Genomic DNA, 21,625 nt, shown 5'->3' with positions numbered 1-21,625 from the left:
TACGGTTAGAACTGGGATAAATAATCTCTAAGATTTTAGAGATTACCTAATCGCCGTAGAATATTTTTCCGATGAAGTTATGAATCAATACTTCATCGTTTATTATTGGTACTCCTTGGTACCTATGGTGCGTATGATGTTGATATCCGAGGTACAGATTGTGATGTTGAGGCGTGTGATGGGGATGTTGTTGTTGGTGGTGGTAATGGTACTGTTGGTGTTGATGATGGTGATACTGGTTATGCTGCTGGTGCTGCTGCTGGTGTTTGTAATCCTTGCACCATATTCTCCAAAGCCACTACCCGAGCGCGAAGCTCGTTGACTTCTTCTATTATACTGGGATGATTGGCGGTTCGAACAAGCGGATGAATAAGATTTAGAATATTGGATATTACGTAGTCGTTGCGAGCTGTTCTGGAAATGAGGGTGAAAATGGTATTACGAACAGGTTCACCGGTAAGTGCTTCGGGTTCTTCACCAAGAGGTGAATGTGGTGGATGGAAGAGATCGCCTTCTTCTTGTCTCCAATGATTAAGTAGATTACGAACCCATCCCCAATTCATTCAGAATATATGATGCCTAATTGGTTGATCCATTCCGGTTACGCTGTTTTAGGAACTTGAGTGGAAATCCATATCGGAATAGCTGTCAGAATCTAAGGAATTTGAACTAGATACAGGATCCATTTTGTGTAATCAAGGAAAAGATTTTTGGAATGAAATAGATTATAGGACTAATTTGGTACTCCTCAATACATAGTTTACTTATGTATTTATAATACCAGAATCCCATAAGTTACGGAAGATTTTACGGAAGATGTCAGGCAAAGTTTACTGTAATAGATATGCCAAGATATGAATTTTGTCTATACTCTATCTATGCAATAAATGCAATAAGATGTGTTTAGACTTAAGATGATAGACAGGTAATTTCTGACAAGAAATGATAGGCAAAACTTTTGACATGCAGACACAGTCGAAGTCCAGACTTACGAATGTATCCTAACAACTATCAGTTAGACACACTAATGCAAGACCTGGTTCACTAAGACCAACGCTCTGATACAAACTGTGACGATCACTCCAAATCCATATGGACGAACACGTCATTCATCGATTTCATTGCGAGGTATTTGACCTCTATATGATACGTTTTGTAAACATTGCATTCTTTTGAAAAGGCACACCATAAATGAATATTTAAATCAAAGGTTTTCGACATCTGATGATTTCTACATATAGACAATCACCGTAAATAATAGTTTACAATAGTACTTCCGTTGACAATGCAGTCAAAATAATATACATGGTGATGATTTGGTGAATGCAACGTTTCCTTGAAAAATATGCCATGTAAGACTCCATGCACATAGCTTGTCTAACATATAAGCAAACAGCGGAAGACTTCTAGGGAACCTGAGAATAAACATGCTAACAAGTGTCAACACAAAGGTTGGTGAGTTCATAGTTTTAATGTTTTGCATAATCTGTACATAAAGGTGGATCACAAGATTTCAGTTGTTCAATCCAGAAACGTTTATCAAAATATTCTACGAAATTGAGCACCCTGGTAACTAAACTTAACGTATATATAATTTGTACCCTTTGTATAATCATCTTAATAATACACGCAAACCAACGTGTACGCTTCTCAAATAGCATACGTCCGTTAAAAGGTTAGTGCTCTAGCTCGGACGTGGATATCAAGCCCTATGGATCCACTTACTACTACTCGCGCCCACCAATTCTTATAACTGGCAGTTACTAGTTACCAAAGCTAAGGGATTTTCGGTTCAAACTCAGTGTAGAATTAAGTATGTACTTGTGTCCATTGTTTTTAAAATAAAGTGCATGTATTCTCAGCCCAAAAATATATATTGTAAAAGCATTTAAAAAGGGAGCAAATGAAACTCACCTTAGCAGCATATAAAGTCGTTCACTAAAATGTGACCGAAACTTGGATTACCAAATAACCGTAGATCTCAACCTAGAGAACATATGTTGGTCAATAAATGTCTATCAATCTAGGTCAGGTCATAGTGTATCACAATTCTAATGCTCGAGATCGACATACAAAAGTTATCCAAAGTCGTTTCAAAAGGTCAATTTTGACAATAGTTCAACAAAACGAGACGTACCTTATATAAGGATTCATTTACTCGGTTGGTAATATTCAAAAATCCAATTTATCAATCTTACAAACAAGTTGTTTAAATATTAATTGCAGATTCAAAAGCAATTTCAATTAACGTCAATCATAATTCAGTTGACCATATCTTTTGATTTGTTCATCGAAATTACGCGATTTCTAAATGAAAAGTTATTGATTTTTCGCCAGCTTTCTAAAAAACGCATATCATATACCTTTTATTAGTAATATATGTATTTAATTCGTGATTCATTATAAAATGTTTAACGACGAAATTTAGCATACAAGCATGCATAAATATATATACTCGAGCACTAGACATGTATACACTATTAATATATAAAAGATAAGATATGAATGCTCACGTATCAATATTGTGATTCAATATTGCAGGAAAGTACGTAGACACAACAGAGATGATAAACACTAGGTTTGACTTGCAAACAATACCCACGAATATTACCCATAACCTCCATAGCTATAACCCATAATTTCCTTAGCTCTATCCCTTTCGAAAAGCTTGTTTTGAAGTGACACACTCATGACCTCGTCGTAGTATTTTATGTATAATATTAATTAATAATAATAATAATAATAATAATAATAATAATAATAATAATAATAATAATAATAATAAATAGAGCTGAGGATATATGTGTGTGTAATCGAGCAAAAACGAATTCAATTTATAGACTTTTCCTGAAATCTGACCCCATGCGATCGCATGGGTTTTATGCCTATTTTTCATGCGATCGCATGGCCCCAAAATCCAGCTCACAATTTTCTGTTGTTTTGTTTGTCGACATATTTAAATATAATATATATAATATATTTAATTTAAATAATTAATTATATATTATATTAAATTCATGTGCATAGTTGACTTGTAATTTTCGTTCCGATGACTCGTACGTTGTCACTCGACTTATGTCCCGGTTTCGGTTTCTTGAACGCATTTTCGTACGCTTAGAAAACTCGCAATTTACGTTTTATGACTCGTACCTTTGTCAAAATATAGTCTTAAATTATCAATAAACTATATCATTCAAAGTGTATCTTAAACTTTCGAGTGTTTTGGTCATTTACTTTTATAAATCATTGTCTCGCTATTGTTAATATATATATAATAACAAATCGTTTTATGACCAAGTTAATATATATTTTCAACATTCGTAAACACGTTTTAAATATACGTCGCAAATTATTCATACAATTAATATTCCAACTTATCGTATATATTCAAATAAATATTTAAACCAATAAGTTTAATGTACAGTATCAAACAATTAATACATTGTTACGTTTTCAAGTTATAGTATATATATATGTATCTATATACATATAATTGTTCGCGAATTGTCAAGAACAACCGAAAGGTATTTGAATATATGAAAGTAGTTCAAAAATTTTGAGATTCAGTTTTACAGACTTTGCTTATCGTGTCGGAAATGTTAATCATACAAAGATTAAGTTTAAATTTGGTCAGAAATTTCCGGGTCGTCACAGAAGAACTTGTATAGATAAGTACATGACCATATGAACAATCTATTCATAATACAAATTTATTTTTCCATTTATTAATACTTCAAAAGATAAGAGACTAAATCATATATATACACACAACTTAAAAAGTTTCATATGAATGTTCAACTAATTGTTTTAGCCACTAAATAAAATAAAATAAAAATTGTTCATGGCTTACATCAAACACTTTGAATACTCAAGGCAATCCGAAAATTTACCCCACATTTGATATCGTATGAGAATCAAACACAACCTGTAAACAAAGAAAGCAAAAAACACCACAACAATACATACCAAACAGGTATACGCAAATGTATACTGGAAAAAAAGAACCAATTTTGTAATGACCAAAATCAATCTGAAAAAAAAAACGATGTCGAGTAGCATAAAAAATGACGCAGTAAAAAAATACCGAAAAAGAGGAATGAACGTTCACATGAATTTAATAAGAAAAAAAAACCCTAATTGCTTACCAATTACGGAGTACCCATAGACGATCAAACACTTTGAAGATAAGGTTACGCCCAATTTGCCAATCGCTTCCATTCCAAAAACCAACAAACCCTAGAAAGAAGCAATTGAAGTTATCAAAGAACCCATTGAATTTGTTGATGAAGATGAGGATCCCGTATGATGGTGATGATGACGGATCTGCGTGAAGCGGAGCTGCGTAACATGAACTGAGATGAGGAAGATGTTGATGAGGATGGGGAAGATGGTGTTGACGATGATGATAGCGGATGGTGGTTAGGATGGTAAAAAAAACTGGTAGAGGTGGTAGTTGATGGGTTTGAGAGAGTTGTGTAGATAGGTGGAGAAGGATCTGGAGGAAGAGATTTGGAAACCAAAAAAAAAAAGTAACTGATACAGTGAAAGGGTTTTAAGGAAGATGGGTCGGGTCAGAATTGGATTTGGGTACTTACGCAAGTTACTGTTAACGCAAGGTATGGGCCAATCAAATCTTGACACCATTTACAACAATTTATATATATATAAATATTACCTACCTAATAATACTAATAATAATAATAATAATAATAATAATAATAATAATAATAATAATAATAATAATAATAATAATAATAATAATAATATATATTCTTGTGTAATTAATTAATCTTCTTATATATATAAAAAAAGTTATAATTAGGTCAACTCTTATTAGATGATTAAATATTAACCTCTATAAGAGTTCATAACTATGATTTTTAATTACTGATTTAAATAATGATGTCCTAATTGTAACTCTCTTCAAATCAATCATATGATTGAAATTTTCAACAACTAATTTGATTATTCATAAATCATCAAGACATTGCTTAAGTGATATAAGCTCTGGATTGGATCTGAGTCCTAGTTGATGCAGGTTTGAATTCAGGGGAAAGTTTTCTTAAGGATTCTGTTGTGGTAAATAAATGTGTATGCCCTAAAGTCACTCGATTTAATTCAAAGCACGTCGGGTACTCAATGCGGCGATGGTGTGTGAAGAGTTTCCTCTTAACGCGTGTGTGAGTGAATAATGAGAGTATTCGATGTCGATATAGCCGTTCTAAGTAAAAATTGATTATGCAATTGTAAGGAGATGATGTATGGAATATAAATACATCATCCTCACCTAGTTTCAAAAACCTCTTCCCTCATTCTACACCATATCCCTCACCATCACAAACACACACATCCACCAATTCTCTCAACCTCACTTGTAACCAAATCCTCTCACACATGTAATTTTGGCACCTAGTTGAATAAAAGAACTGTATTCATCATCTATATTCATATAGATACATATACTTACATCAGATATGTATACATATACTCTGGTATATCACAGATCATCATATGAACACGAATTTGATCGAATTTGAGAATTACAAAATGTGTATGCCATAAGTCACTCGGTTTAATCCAAAGCACGTTGGGTACCCAATGCGGCGATGGTGTGTGAAGAGCTTCCTCCTAACACGTGTGTGAGTGACAAATGAGAGTATTCGATGTCGAAATAGCTGTTGAAATTTTTTTTGATTATTCATAACAAATTCAATTATCTATCTATATTATATATAAAAATAAAATAAACTCAATTGTTAATGAGTGCCCCAAAGGCAATTGTTAAGCACCATTAATGATGTATAATTTTTCAAAATTAACATGATTTGTAATTAATACTCCATGTATAGATGGAAATAAATGAGTTTATTAAATAACATTTGAGTTATAAATGAAAATTTCGAGTGTAATAAATCATGCTTAACAATTGCCCTTAGGGCACTCATTAGCTAAACCCTTATTATTATTATCATCATTATTTTGATGTTGATATTATTATTATTGAATATTAAATATTAAATATTAATTATTAATTATAATTATGTGAAGTCGTGAGTTATATTAGTAATGAGAATGAGAACAATACAATAATTTGAAAACTAGTTTATAAGATCCTGTATCACTGACATATTTTATTTTTAACAAAATACAATTAATCAATAAAAATATGGAAGAATTTTCCAAAAGGAGATAAATGTTAATAATATTTTGTCAAAACTAAATTACTTAGATAAACTCGTTTTTTTTATGTGTATAATCTATAATCTATTATTCATTAAAGTAATATTACGTGTTTATGAGTTTTTATGTGAGCTTTTAAACAAATTTGACCATTGAAAACAGTGGCAGAACTACGATTTTTTTTACTGGGGTAAAAAAAAAAATTAAAACCATGCAATTTTTTTGGAATCAATATGGAGGTTTTGGGACAAAAGTTGGAGAATTTTGGGCAAAATTCAAAGGTTTTGTTGCATAATATGTAGGTTTTTGGGAAAAAAAAAAATTTCCACCGGAGGCAAAGTTGAAAACTTAAAATTTTTACACTAAAAAAATTCACTGGGGGCGAGCGCCCCCTGCCCCCATATATTTTCGCCACCGATCGAAATGAAAGACTTTTTTTATAATAAAATAAATATAATGATAGATTTGTCATAAAGGAAAATTTTTGATAGATTTGATCATTATGAAATGCTTTTAAGTAAGTGGGTGATTATATGTACACAACCCATTTTTGTTATGTACACAATCATCATGCTTTACAGTGTTGTACAGTACAATACTGTAAAACATGATGATTGTGTACATAATAAAAATGAGTTGTGTACCTATCACTTTTCTAAATAAATACCGTCACCAATAGTGCCACCAATATGTATCATTACCATTAGACAATTTATGCAGAAAGATTATGACAAGGAAAAACATACTCGTAGTTAGGGCTGTTTTTTTAGGTATCCTTGATTTATTATTATAATATTCAAATAATGAATTCAACTTTTTTAAGTTGAGATCTAGATCTAAGGACTCAATCAGAGTGCGACATGTGGCGCGACAATTACATGTGATTTAAAAAAAATAAAAATAAAAATAATTTCAAAAATTTATTTTTTCAAATTTATTTTTTCAATTTTTTTTCCAATCACATGTGATTAGATTTGACATGCAGTAAATCACATGTGCTTCTGCATGCTAATCACATGTGATTGTAAAACCAATCACATGTGATTCTGAATGTCAAATTCAATCACATGTGATTAAAAAAATCTTTTGATTGAAAAAAATCTTTTTGAAAAATAAAAAAAGTTTAAAAAATAAAAATTGTGAATTTTTTTTCCAATCACATGTGATTATCGCACCACATTTCGCTCTCTGATTGGTCCGTTGGATTTCAAGAATTGTTGGGTATCAGATATTACAACTCTTTTTTTTTAAAAGCCAACTATATATTAAAACTTCGAGGATACAACACACGACTTGGCCCTTACAAAAACATGAGCCAAGCCACAAACACGAAAGGGCAAGCAACACAGGTTGCGAAGGAAGCAACTTGAGAACTCAACCCAACAAATAGATTATTACATACATACAGAACATTACATTAACACACGAAAAAACAATATAACACGAAGCTACTTGAGATAGATGCTTGGATTCGAGATTCACGAGAGCCACTCTTTTTTCAAAGCTTTATCAAATCACTCACAATTTTCACAACTCGAGATTTTTATTTTTTATTTTATCATAACTACAAGTTGGGCACGAAAACTGTGTAAATGAGTTAACAATATTGATAAAATAATGAGTATTTATAAACTGTGAAAAAATTGAGTATTTACTATGGCAAAAAAAGATATTGTACAATATTTTATAATTTTGTTATTATTATTATTATTATTATTATTATTATTATTATTATTATTATTATTATTATTATTATTATTATTATTATTATTATTATTTTATTATTATTATTATTTTATTATTATTATTATTTTATTATTATTATTTTATTATTATTATTTTATTTTACCTTTTATTTTACTACTACTACACACACTACCTGTGACGAGAATATTGGTCGTACGCTGAGAGTCAGAACGGCAATAGTACCATCCACTTTTCACACTTGATTTTCCATTCTTCCCCCCTCAACTTTAAACATCTTACAAAAACTACATCACAACTCAGGGGGTAAACAGTCAAATTTGTAAATTAAAATAAAAATTCCACCCAAACACTTCGACAGTCCGTATCTTCCTCCTCGACCCGAGTTAAATTTCACCGACCCTACCGTTAAACTCGAAATATTTTTACGAACAAAACGAAACTAACTACGTTGAAAACGGACACTTTTTAGAAAACGCTAAACGCAACGACAACTCGTATCTTCCCGCTCGATGCGACTTAAATTTTTCAGACAGCTCCGTCATACTCGGAATAATTTTATGAACAAAACGATACTAACTACGTTCGAAACGGACACTTTTTAAAAAATGTTAAACACAACGACAGCCGGTACCTTCCTGCTCGTCACAAGTTAAATTTTTTCCCAGCATCATTAGACTCGAAATAATTTAATCAACAAAACGAAACTAACTACGTTCGAACCGGACCATGAGCCCCCGCCGCATCACGCGGACCGCACCCGGACTAGTTATTATCATCATCATCATCATCATCATCATCATCATCATCATTATTATTATTATTATTATTATTATTATTATTATTATTATTATTATTATTATTAAATGATTAGTATTTAGAACAGTAATAGTGTAACAAACAGTTCGATATAAATTAAATTTTTAACTTAAAATGTTCAATTTCTCAACAATTTTTGTCATATATATTCATGTGGTGATGGTGAAGAAGTCTTTTTGTCAAAAAGCAAATATGAATAAGTTACATAAATTACAAAAATAATCATGTCTATTCTTTTATAATTATACTACTGAAAGGACATGTGAAATTACGGGTTAGTTAAAAGATATTTATATAATTAACATAATAATCACATAGGTTGAGGCCCTTTGTGTAACAGACACATTACCAGAGCTACTTCAAAGTTTGTACATCTCTTTAAGAATAACCCTAACAACCCTGCATCTTCATGTTTGACCCATTTTTGCACCCATCCAGATGAGCCTAGAACTAATTTTTACAGCTTCATATTGCTTCCATTTTGATCCACGTTGAATAACCTTTTAATGTGAACACTAAGATCAGCAAAACCTCAAGCAACAATTCAATATGTAACCACATGTATCAACTCATTTCTTAACCCAATATGATTGTCACGACACCTCTACTATATACAAACAGACCCACACACCAAAACCCATTATTCCAATCCAACTTCATATTATATTACTATTATATTATGCACTACCGGAGTCTTTTTGACCCATGTTGACACACATTCAACTCACGATTCATTTTTGCACCTTCACATATAGAATCATTTAAAATAAAAATAAAATACTTGGTTAATTTATAGAGTGGAACAAAGAGGAATGTGCAGAAACAAACAAAAACTGATTGTACATGCTGCTTACCTGCTTACTAAAGTGCTCTTCATGTTCTTCATGTGGGTGTAGACTCGATAACATACTCGTAAGCTTCATGTGGGTGCTTCTTCGATAGCATAGTAGCACGCCAATTCACCGTCTCTTTCATGATTTTCATCTATACCCTGTATTTATCGATTTGATTGAATTATCAGAATAAGTCACTCCGTAAATCGATAGCATAGAAATAAGCCACTACATAAAAGATCGACTATTTCAAGCCATGTTTTAACTAAAAAATGGAATAACCCCACTTCAGGTAATCAGATGTTAAAATAAGGGTTTTGCTTATATCATCATAAATTAGCTTAAGATATTTCTCTACCAATAATCATGGAAGCAACAACAATCGGAACAAAATTCTGATCCTTGTGGTTTGTGAATTGCTTCTCTTTAAATCTTTCTTTTAACGTTATACATCCAATCGGAACAAAATTCGTGATATCTCCGGCAACCATGGGAGCGGCGGCGAGCTCGCAAACCTCGGTAACTTGATTTCAGTTTATTGATATTATCAGATAACAGATTATATGTATACATAGATCGTATGTATATGTATCAGCTCAAGCCATCCTTTAATCTCTGCTTCATTTCTTCTTCATCTTCATCATCAGATCCGTAAGTTCCTCCTTAATCAATCACCATGGCTGCTATTAATTAAGTATTGTTGTTGTACATCAAGAACACAAAAAGCACACTAATTTGAAAAGAGGGTATGAAATCAAACCCTTAGGGAAGATTACAAATCGTTCACCTTTAATCTGGTATGCTGTTAGCATTTTATTTTTCTGTTCTGTTATAGGCGTTTCATTAGATCTAGATCTATGTAGAATAAAAATCAAAATGCTCTCAAACGTTCTTCTCCGATCAATTAATCGTTCACCTTTCTTAACTAATTCCAATTCTTCAACCATGTTTACATTTCCTACCTCTCCTTTCACCCCAATCAATCAAAACCGATACCCCAATACTTTTAAATACAGGAACCTTAACAATGCAAAACCCACTCCTCCGGCGAATCCACAACCGGAAAACCATGATGTCACTGAGGAAGGAGTTTGGATTCCGGTGACCAGAAAACATAAATCTTCCCCTAATAAACAAAACTTCCGTAACCTAATCCACAAATATGGCAACCCTAATTTCAGATCTTCTTCGCCTCTTTTCAAAAAACCCCCAACCTCTTCCAATCGGTTTGCTTCCTATCCAAATAATATCCCCATTAATCAGCCAAATCCTATAACATCCATCATGTTTTTTAACTTTCCTGATCACTGGACATATAATGACCTTCTACTCTTCTTCAAGCGTTATGGTGTGGTGGCAGACCTTTATCTTCCTTTTAGAAAAACCCTGAAGAATGGGAAAAGGTATGGCTTTGTTCGTTTTTCAAATATCCTTGATACTGAGTTCCTTCTTAAGAGGTTAAATTCAATATATTTGAATGGTAATTGGCTTAGAGCGTTCCTGGCCCATGAACAAAAACACCATCAGATGTTGAATAGCCTAAATGAACCTGTACATCCCAAGCCACACCATTCCAGTACCCAAAACGTTACAAAACCATCCCAAACCACCAGACCCCTTCAATCTAAAACCCAATACGTACCAAAATCAACTAGCCATTCAAACTACCCCTCTTCCACCGACCAAAACCCACCCACTGTACCTGCAGTAACATACACCAATCCTGCAAACAAGCCCCGTATGGTCACACTTGAACCTGAAGATGCAAACAAAAAAATTCTCAAAAAGGCTATTATTGGCGAGATTATTGACATTGACCTAATTGAAGACTTTCCAACTCTTTGCTCCGCTGAGGGACTTTCAAAGTTCAACATCAAATATCTTGGTGGTCTTGAATTATGTCTCACTTTCGAGGATGAATCAACTGTTAATAACATACTTAATGATGAAAACCATATCCTCAAAAGTTGGCTAAAAAATATTCGAAAAGTTGATGACAAATGCTTCAAGTCAGCTAGGCTTTCTTGGCTAACGATCAAAGGTGTCCCAATCACTTGTTGGTCGGAAAAAAATTTCAGGAAAATAGCAGGGTGGTTCGGATCTATACACGATGTCCATAACTGTGATTTTAATGGTAACCAGAATCTCGTAACGGCCAAAGTCCTCGTCAAACTATGGGGCGATGAACTCATCAACACCATGGTCCATGCCAAAGTGGATGATGGAAGTGTTCATTATGTCAAAGTTATTGAAGACATAAAAGGGATTATAGAAATTGAGATGAAAGAAAAGGAACATGATTCATGGGACAACAACACCAATGCTGAAAATGATAACGAATCTATTCATGCCTACTCAGACAAGGACGAAAATGAAGACGATGGTTGGCTACCGGAAAATGACTTTCCGGCAAATGAGGAGGGTAGTTCAAAATTATTTGCCACGTCAGCAAACTTTAATGACGATTTTAATGAAGAATCTAATGACTTGGGCAATGGAACTCCAAAAGTCGACCTCGGAAATACCCATATTCGTTTCCCCCAAAATGATAATGCCGAGCCTATCTCGGTTAACGATTCCCCAAATTCTCGCTCGATAAACGATACATTAAACTACTCAAACCCAATTGAAGTTTCTGACTCCTTTAGCCCAAGTGACGATAAGCCCATCGACTTATCAGAATCGCCTTCCCTTGTTGCCCAATCCCACAGTCCTCCGGCCCAACATGGTGATGTTGCTGGTTCAACCCCACTAGACAAAACTGGGTTTACTAATAAGTGCTTTGATTTTAACCCATCCTCCACCCCTGACCCAAACCCAAACTCAACCGATCCTGTTATTCAGCCCCATCCTATCCCTTCAAAACCTACTGATGTCTTCGTTTTTAATGTCTCTCCCTCCAACCAAGACGCTGACATATCTACTGCTATCAGACGTGATGTCTCACTTAACCCCTCATGCATCCCAAGCAAAAAACGCAAAACTTCTTCAACTGATTCTGTCTGGTCCAGCATAAGAATATGGAACTCTACCTCTAGAATTCTTAATGCAAAATCACATGCCAGGAACCCTAATCGAAAGAGGGTAAAAATCAAATCAAAAAAATCATCATCTTCATGTAACTCAGATCATAATGGACATTCCAACTCAGAAAAGTCACTTAATATTGAGGAAGTCGGTGAGATCTTGGGCTTAACACGAAAACAGTCTGCTCCCAATCTTTGAGGTACCTTCTGACTTCGTTTCTATTTTTCGTGATATATTAATCTGTTAATTATGAAGATATTATCTTTAAATATTAGAGGTCTGGGTCTTGATGATAAAAATAAATTTAATTGGTTTAAGCGGGTTTGTTATAATCAAAGGCCAAATGTAATCGCCCTTCAGGAAACAAAAGCAGAAAAAATCTCGGAATCTTGGGTGGAGAAGGTTTGGGGTTGTTGCGACTATAAATACGCTTTTAAAAAATCGAAAGGTAACTCGGGTGGGATTATTACGATTTGGGACCCCAATCTTTTTAATGCTAACCATGTTGTTGAGCGTGATTCCTTTATTGCGATAAAAGGATTTTGGAAAGATATAGGTACCGAGATAATACTTGTGAACATCTACGGCCCGCAATCTGATTCTGAAAAAAGAAAGATGTGGAATGATCTTAATGATATCCAGAAATACGATGGAGCTATGTGGGCTCTCTTTGGTGATTTTAACGAAGTTAGATTTTCCTCGGAAAGGAAAAATACGGAATTTTGTGAAAGACGCGCTAAACTTTTCAACGATTTTATCAAGGACAATTCACTGCTTGATTTACCTTTAGGTGGAAGAACGTACACCCGAATTAGTGATAATGGTACAAAATTTAGTAAGCTTGATAGATTCCTTGTTTCGGAAAACCTTATTCTTCAATGGCCAAATTTGAATGTTTTAGTTTTGGATAAAAAACACACGGATCATTGTCCACTTATTCTTAGAGACGGAAACATAGATTTTGGTCCGAAACCGGTGAAAGTTTTCGATGAATGGTTAATGCACGAAGACTCTCTTGACATCATCAAATCAACTTGGAACAAAAGAACAAATAGTACCAAACCCGATTGCATTTTTCGAGACAAACTCAAGTTAGTCAAGCAAGATCTTAAAAGGTGGTATTCGACATCTCATGGTAAATTGAAAACGGAAATTGAAGAATTGACGTGTGTGATTAATGATTGGGAAAAGAAAGCCGAAATATCCGCTCTAAATGATGAGGATTACAACAAATGGATGGCAGCCAAAGAAAACCTTCTTCAAAAAGAGAGATCACAATTAGAAATGCTTAAACAAAAATCAAGATTCAAATGGGCTTTAGAAGGAGATGAGAATAGTAAATTTTTCCACTCTTTCATTCGACGGAGAAATCAGAAAAATAACATTCATGGTGTCAACATAGGTGGGGTATGGAATTCTAATCCCTTAACTATAAAAAATGAAGCTTTTTCTTTTTTTCAGGGACTTTTCAAAAAGAACACCTCGGATCCATGGTTGTTAAATAATTGGGACGGGCCAAAAATTGAAGCAACTTCGGCCGAAGTTTTGGAATCCCCCTTTACCGAAGCCGAAGTACTTGACGCTATAAAGAGTTGTGGTAGAAATAAGGCTCCGGGACCGGATGGGTTCAACATCTTGTTTTATATCAAATTCTGGGACATTATTAAAGATGATCTCCTCAAAGCTCTTAAGTGGTTCTGGAAAACGGGATCCATTTCCAACGGGTGCAACGCCTCCTTCATTACCCTCATCCCAAAGGTCAATGATCCTCTTAACTTTTCTAGTTTTAGGCCTATTAGTCTCATCGGGAGTTACTACAAAATTCTCTCCAAAATACTTGCAAACCGTATTCGCAAAATAATCCCGGGGCTAATAGGCGATGAACAAAGTGCCTTTATTTCCAATAGATATATACTTGATGGTGTCTTAATTGCTCTTGAGTCTTTAGAAGATCTTAAATCCAGGAATCAAAAGAGTTTTATTTTTAAAGTTGATTTTGAAAAAGCTTTTGATTGTCTAGATTGGGATTTTCTTAGCTCAATAATGTCTTCAATGGGTTTCGGGGCCAAATGGGTCAATTGGATTTTGTCTTGCCTTAATTCTACATCTACTTCTGTTTTAATCAATGGCTCTCCTACCGATCAATTCTTCCCCAAAAGAGGTGTAAGACAAGGGGACCCATTATCCCCTTTTCTATTCATCATTGCGGGAGAAGGATTAAACCAACTTTTGAAAAGTGCTACAAAGAAAAAGTTAATAAATGGTGTCGAGATTGGAAAAGATAAAGTCGTTGTGTCACACCTCCAATATGCGGATGACACAATCATTTTTGGAAAATGGAATAAAGTCGAAGTCAAAAATATTTTGAAAATTCTTAAATGTTTCGAGGATTTATCGGGCCTAAAAATAAATCTTCACAAAAGTAATGTTTATGGTATTTGCACAACTAACTCTGAACTTGCTAGCTTAGCGTCGTGGTTTAATTGCAAAGAAGGGTCCTTTCCCTTTAATTACCTAGGACTCCCAATTGGGGCAAAAATAAGTTCGTTCAATACTTGGGCTCCTATTCTTGAAAAGTTTAAAAAACGTTTATCGGATTGGAAAGCTAAATCTATATCCTTTGGAGGACGACTCACTCTAATTAAAGCGGTCCTAACTAGTCTCCCACTCTACTATTTTTCACTTTTCAAAGCGCCGGTTAGTGTAATTAAAGAACTTGAAAGGTTACGACGGGACTTTTTTTGGGGGGGATCTCATGACGATAAGAAAATGGCATGGGTTAAATGGGATCAAATACTTTTACCTTACAAATTTGGTGGTTTAAATGTATGCTCCTTAAAAACTAAAAATCTTGCACTTCTAACCAAATGGTGGTGGAGATTCCTCTCGGGCGAAAATGTTTTTTGGGTTCGAATTATCAAAAGTATTTATGGTTCGGGAGGGGGATTGGGTTGCACTACCTTGATACCCGAAAACAATTTGAATCGGCTCTCGGGTCGCCCTTGGTATAATATTATCATTATTGAAAACACCCTAACTAAGTTAGGGTGTAATCTTTCTAATGCTTTTGTAAAAGATGTAGGTAATGGTGCGGGCACGAAATTTTGGATTGACAAGTGGATAGGAGACATGCCTCTCAAAGACGCGTATCCGAGACTTTTCAAACTCGAGGCTTCTATAGAAGCCTCCATTGCCGATCGTTTGGATTTTTCAGTTAGCCCGTTGGTTTTCAAATGGAATTGGACCTTGACCCCGAGATGGCGTAATGAAGATGACCTTATTGCTCTTACCGAAGCAATCAAAGCGTACCCCTTTGCATGCTCTTCCGCTGGTCTGCCTGCTCCTGCTGCTGGCACTTCTCGGCAGCCTGCATCCCCTTGGTCTTGGAAGCTTGACCCGTCGGGTCGATTTTCCACCAACTCCTTGGTTGAGTTTCTCAGTTCACGAGCAGCCGAAAGTGCATTTACGTCTCCGCCTCAGCCTACGGACCTTAACCCTCTTATCCCGCAAAAGATAGGTATCTTAGTTTGGAGGGCGAAACAAAACAAATTGCCTGTTAGAGTCTCGTTTAGATAAAAAAGGTATTGATCTTCACTCCTTGAGATGTCCGGTTTGTGATGACGATATTGAATCTCTTCACCACACGCTCCTTACATGTAGTTTTGCAAAAGACATTTGGGTTAGAATACGAAAATGGTGGAATCTTAGCCATCTACCTATCTCAAATATTTCCGACATTGCAAAAAGTCCAAACCCGTGTTTAAATTCCCATCATGGATTAACCATTTGGCAAGCCGTTGTTTGGGTTACTTCATACCATATTTGGGCTCATAGGAATGCCCGTACGTTCGGTGGCAACTGTTTTAGCTCCTCAAAGACCGTCGCAGATATTCAAAGCAAAAGTTTCGAGTGGATAAACGCTCGTTGGAAAAAAGGTTCTCTAAATTGGTTATCTTGGATCACTAATCCCAAAAGTTTCGATGCATCTCTCTCAAAAGTAGGTGTTGGTTAAGGTAGGTTTTTTATGCCGGATTCTGTTGAATTGCTTCTTAGAGAGCTCTAAGTGGTTTTAGGCTCGATTGCTTTGTCGCTGCTTGATCAGCACTGTATCTCGTGTCCTATTCCGGCTTGTCTTGGCACAAGTTGACCTCTCCTAGTAGTAACCGACGGATGAAGGCTTTTTCCTACCAACTTTTAACTATACACACTGTTTTATATATACGTGATCTTTGTTTAGTTTGTATCTTCCTTTTTATGTTTACATGTTTCTTCGTGCGTAGGTGTTTTCGCGTTTACTTGTTTAGCTTAAGCTCTAGATGCTATTTTTGTAATTTGGCCTAAGGCCCTCCTGGTTGTATCTTTTCCTTTTCTAATATAATTTTTGTTGGCTTTTCAAAAAAAAAAGATGTTAAAATAAAGATCTTACTTTAGTACATGTATCAATTACCTTTCAACCCTCCCCCAACCTCAGATAATAGGCAACCACAACTGAAGGTTCTCTTTACCACCACCAAAAAATTATAAACAGTATGCTTTGGGTACACATTGCTACTCAATGCAATATACAAAACTGACTTAACAACATCAACAATCATTAGTTATCATGTGTAATAAAAATACATAGTCAAGTAACAACTAAGAAGTAAATGAACATCATATGTAAAAACATCATATAAGAAGTAAATGAACACTTACAAAGTGATGATGCATGTCCAATCCACACACTCCATACCAATTAATCTCATCCATATGTAAAAACAGCAAGCTGTCAAAAGTTAATTAAAGGAAACAAAATAGCATTACTTTAGTTAAACATGTCATCATCCAAATCTGAATTTACCCACATAAAAAACTGCACTAAATAAAACTAAAGATCTTTCAACTCCAAAAAGGAACCTGATTACTTTTTTTAGAAGAATCCGAAACAATCTTAGCATAAGAACCATCGTTTTTAGATCCCGCAGTTTCCTGCGTAACCTGTTCTTTGTTCACAACTGCTATACGACTATGAAACCGAGGTTTAGGGTATTCCTTTTCATCACCACTTTGAAACCTAGCAATCGTAACATATAGCTTCATATTGTCAACATGGATTGTAGACAACAATTGTAATTGGATCCTGCACATTATCAAAAAGTACAAAACCAAATCAATTTCCTAATTTCGATCTATTAAATGCCACGTATGAATCAGTAATATTACTGTATGATTCACATAGCATCCACAATCGTTTACGATCCACATTTTCAGGCAGGTTCGTAAGTCGTAACGTAGAAAGTTGTCGATTTTGACGAATTGGCCATATATGGATTAGGAATCGGTTTTGAGGAACCATTGCGTACCTTGTAGAACCACCCATCATCTGCTTTAGGAAAAACCGCTCGACCAACCATGATTATCTAGCAGAACGAAGCCGGAAAACGTGAAAGATTCGAGAGATTAGGCCTCGCCCTAATCGCACGATATTTTAGGAGCGTGAGGCTTTATAAATTCTCAGGCACACCCAGCGGAGCTTAATTGTGCAAAATTAGGGTTTTAGTGATATGGAATTGAGAGAGGAATTAGGTGCGAGAAGATGATGGCCGGTCATAGTATAAACACGGAAATCTATGTTTTTTATTGTTAACTAGATTTAATAGCCCGTGCGTTGCACGGGTACTCCTTAGTTAAGTAAATCTAAAATTTCAAAGGTTATATAATGACAGTATCAAATGTTTATAAATCATAAGAATTGAAAATGTTATACTCCGTAGTTGTCATCAAAGAACATGTGTGCCAATCAAGAAATGCGTCTAATTTCTTCATTAGTACTATTATACAATTTGAAACATAGTTGTAGTTTTGCCACTATTAAACGAATGTAATACATATACCTGATTAAAACAATTTTTAAGAGAATAATTACTTACGAAGCATGGTCACATGAACTGAGGATGCATTGGTGAGGCCACAGATAGCTAGGATACTTAAACCCGTGATGAGCCTCCTCAGAAATCGGAACTTCAGGGATAGATGGATGCCACCTTCAGTCTATGACCCCAAGAGTACAATTTTCTGATGTAGCCAAACAGTATAAAGCCTACTTGTAATCATTACATTGAAATCTGACACAGACATTCGATCCAATGTACAAACATGCTTACCATTTGAAGCCATATACAATATACACGCAAAATAATAACGTACAAACAAAAAATAAATCGCAACTGAAAAAATATTATTATGATAATAATACGAATCGACAACCTTAACAACTAATAAGCACCTCTGATATTACCTTACCTTCCAAAAAAACCTTCATAACGAATTAGCAGCTTAAGGGTGTGTTTGGGTGACGAGCTTGTTATTAAGAAACAATGTATAAAGATTGGATTTGTGAATTTACCAAGAAGGGTCTGAGCCAAGCTGTTATTCTCAATGTAATTGTATACCAATATCCTATGGTTCCCTTCAACACAACATCCACAAAGTTCTGCTAAATTTTCGTGCTCGATATCACGAATCACTTTGATTTCTGTTATAAACTCTCTTGCTCCTTGTTTCGATTCAGCAGAAAGAACCTTTATACCAGCATCTTTCCCATGTCGTAGTCTACCCTAAAGATCACAATATTGTTACACGTTAAGAACAATTGATGAATATGTGCCAAAATAATCACAGTGCGAACGCGCGCACACACTTGTACTTACCTCATAAATGGGACCGAATCCACCTTCCCCAATCTTGTTGACGGGGCTAAAATCATCGGTAGCGAATTTTAGCTACTTGTAGGTGTAAAGTTTAAGATTCTGCACATCGGATAATTCTACATTTGATAAACCATTAAAAACGGTTAGGGTACATATGCATTAGCAAGGTACATCATAATAATTAAATAATTGTTGCAGGCTTTATACCATCTTCGAATTCCGGAAAGCCTTTTGGTGGGTGTGTTCCCCCAAGGAAAAAGAAAGAGAAACAACCCATAATCTTTTCGAGTCACCATTTGCCTAATTATGCTTTAAGATTTACTATCTGTCGTATAGAAAACATTACAAACATGAATGCATCATCATATTAAGTAATTCAGTAAAATGATGAAAGGAACATCGCATAATCTTAGTAACCTAAAAAACCCCAATAGCAAATAAGGCCATTGATCTTTGGCAAGAGAGAAGCTAATATAAGCAACTTTAATTATAATAGAAGCATACAAATACAGTTTTTCATTAACAAATTCAACACAGATTCAAATTTTAGCTTATCAATATACAATCTAATTAGAAACCGCAACAGGGGAATTAACAGTTGGATGTAAAAGTAATGGTAAAAATGATATCTTTATCAAGATAGCAAGACTTACAATGCAATTTCTTATATAAATCCATAATTGATTAAAATGCTATAAAAAACAAACAAACCCATAAGACCCATCGATATTAGCTTAAAAAGCACCAAACATTACCAAATTATCACATAAATGAAGAAAACCAAGAATTTGAAACTACCTCAAAAGCAATTGATCAGTTAATGAGATTTTTTAATGAGATCGTACTCAGATGAGTTTGATTCGAGGCTTATGTCACATTGGACTTAGCATCAATGAAAACCAGAAAGGGAATCAGACATATAGTAATCAAACTGACATGTGTTTTTGTATACAAATCAACGAAAATCAGAAAAAAGAAAAAAAAAATGAAAATAACTGCATCATTGTCCCAATCAGTAACCTTAGACATACCTTTATTCAAGCGTGTTCATAACGTTTCGAATTGAGATTATGTGCCATGTTCGTTTCAGCATCATCGTCACAACCGTCTCAATAAAGAACCAATCACATCACCAATCACGATTCACCCGATTAAACCATCTGCGAGATGGAGATAGGGATCTCAGAATCCGATAAAGGTGTCAATTCGCGTGGCTTAATTCATCCAACCAAATCAAATCGATAGGCAAAACACATATCGGAGAACGATCTACACATATGTATCTGACTAATCATCTGTAACTGCGAACGATCTACACATATATTTAACAATTTTGTTAAATCGATACAAACCTGTAATTAATTCATAGTGAATCAAAATTAGAGGAGGCGATTCATGGATTGATGGATTGAACAAACCGAAGGAGATGATATCATTGAATAGGATATTGGAAGATAAATGGAAGGAGATGATGATATCGGAGTATTGGATGCAATGAACCGTAATTTTGATTGGAGAGATTTTTGACTGAAGTTTTGTTAACCCTAATTTTGAAGGTAACTGCCCGCCTCAAATCCGTGGTTTTGAAGGACACGCGTCAATGTTAGATTATTAGCAAATTTTTTAATTGTAAATTAGGAGAAAATTAGATTTAGTGAGGATGAATATGGTGCTGCCACGTGGCAGTTTTATGTATGTGATTTATCAAGATAAAAGATTTTTTTTTTTACATTTAATTAATCAATATTAATCACACCAGCTTAAGAGCTTACATTTTTTTTTTCTTTTTAATTTTCTCTTAACAAAGAAAATAGCTTAATAATAGCATCATCATTATAGGATTTTAATAAAAATTATAGATAGATAATACATTAATACTCCAACTAAATACTCCGTATGAAAGTAGCTCTAAATCATTTAACACCTGTTTTTATTTACCCTTTGGAAAATTGATTTCAAAGTAATTATAATGATGATTTAAATTTATTTAAATTTACTTACCATTACCGATTCCCTTTTATGTGTTTGCTAGTATTGTTGATTTTTATCTTCTGAAAGTCGAGTATTTGAAATCACTCACAGGAGAATAATCTATCAACCCGATCATTTTTCACGCACACACCTGCTTTCGGGCGGAAATTCAAACTGCATTACAGGGACCTAATCCTTAAACTATCTCAGAGGCAGGCGGAACGAAAGAAATGCTTGAATACGGGCCGGTAAAGTTTTCCCGAGTCACTACATAAATCGGGTGAATACCCTGGAATGTTTTAAGGGGATGAGACTCGAACTTGAGACCTCTCACCCCCATCCAACACACGAGGTGTTAGGTGTACCATCGGGCTACAAATGCATGTACAATATTGTTGAATT

General features: G+C 34.5%; 1 protein-coding gene and 1 long non-coding RNA gene across 7 annotated transcripts; both read right to left on the bottom strand.

Moving 5' to 3' along the window:
- Positions 1–8,825: 8,825 nt before the first annotated feature.
- On the bottom strand, positions 8,826–18,149 carry LOC139884111 (uncharacterized). Of its 6 annotated transcripts, none has more exons than XM_071868209.1 (6): positions 17,906–18,149; positions 17,460–17,682; positions 17,259–17,328; positions 17,011–17,137; positions 9,558–9,694; positions 8,826–9,446 (listed from the first exon to the last, which is right to left on the bottom strand). In XM_071868209.1, exons 1-3 carry the CDS (start codon positions 17,923–17,925, stop codon positions 17,305–17,307), a joined length of 267 nt encoding a protein of 88 aa, XP_071724310.1. In that variant the 5' UTR covers positions 17,926–18,149; the 3' UTR covers positions 8,826–9,446; positions 9,558–9,694; positions 17,011–17,137; positions 17,259–17,304. The 6 variants fall into 6 exon arrangements, with proteins under 6 accessions (XP_071724310.1, XP_071724286.1, XP_071724293.1 ...); XM_071868185.1 differs by having other exon boundaries at positions 17,468–17,682; XM_071868192.1 differs by having other exon boundaries at positions 8,826–9,203; positions 17,468–17,682.
- A 1,113-nt stretch (positions 18,150–19,262) lies between these two features.
- On the bottom strand, positions 19,263–20,354 carry LOC139884103 (uncharacterized). Its single transcript, XR_011771884.1, has 3 exons — positions 20,284–20,354; positions 19,460–19,577; positions 19,263–19,368 (listed from the first exon to the last, which is right to left on the bottom strand). It is a non-coding gene; the product is annotated as an uncharacterized lncRNA (long non-coding RNA).
- Positions 20,355–21,625: the final 1,271 nt, after the last annotated feature.

This window comes from Rutidosis leptorrhynchoides, chromosome 1, assembly GCF_046630445.1.
Source record: "Rutidosis leptorrhynchoides isolate AG116_Rl617_1_P2 chromosome 1, CSIRO_AGI_Rlap_v1, whole genome shotgun sequence".
Taxonomy (NCBI): Eukaryota; Viridiplantae; Streptophyta; class Magnoliopsida; order Asterales; family Asteraceae; genus Rutidosis; species Rutidosis leptorrhynchoides.
This window is presented reverse-complemented; position numbering and strand designations above follow the sequence as displayed.

Coding starts and splice junctions, on each gene's coding strand:
- LOC139884111 (XM_071868185.1), bottom strand. CDS start 17,925: ATGATGGGTGGTTCTACAAG. Junction 17,683..17,905: donor ATGATGGGTGGTTCTACAAG/GTACGCAATGGT, acceptor GATAATGTGCAG/GATCCAATTACAATTGTTGT. Junction 17,138..17,258: donor TGGACATGCATCATCACTTT/GTAAGTGTTCAT, acceptor GATGTTGTTAAG/TCAGTTTTGTATATTGCATT.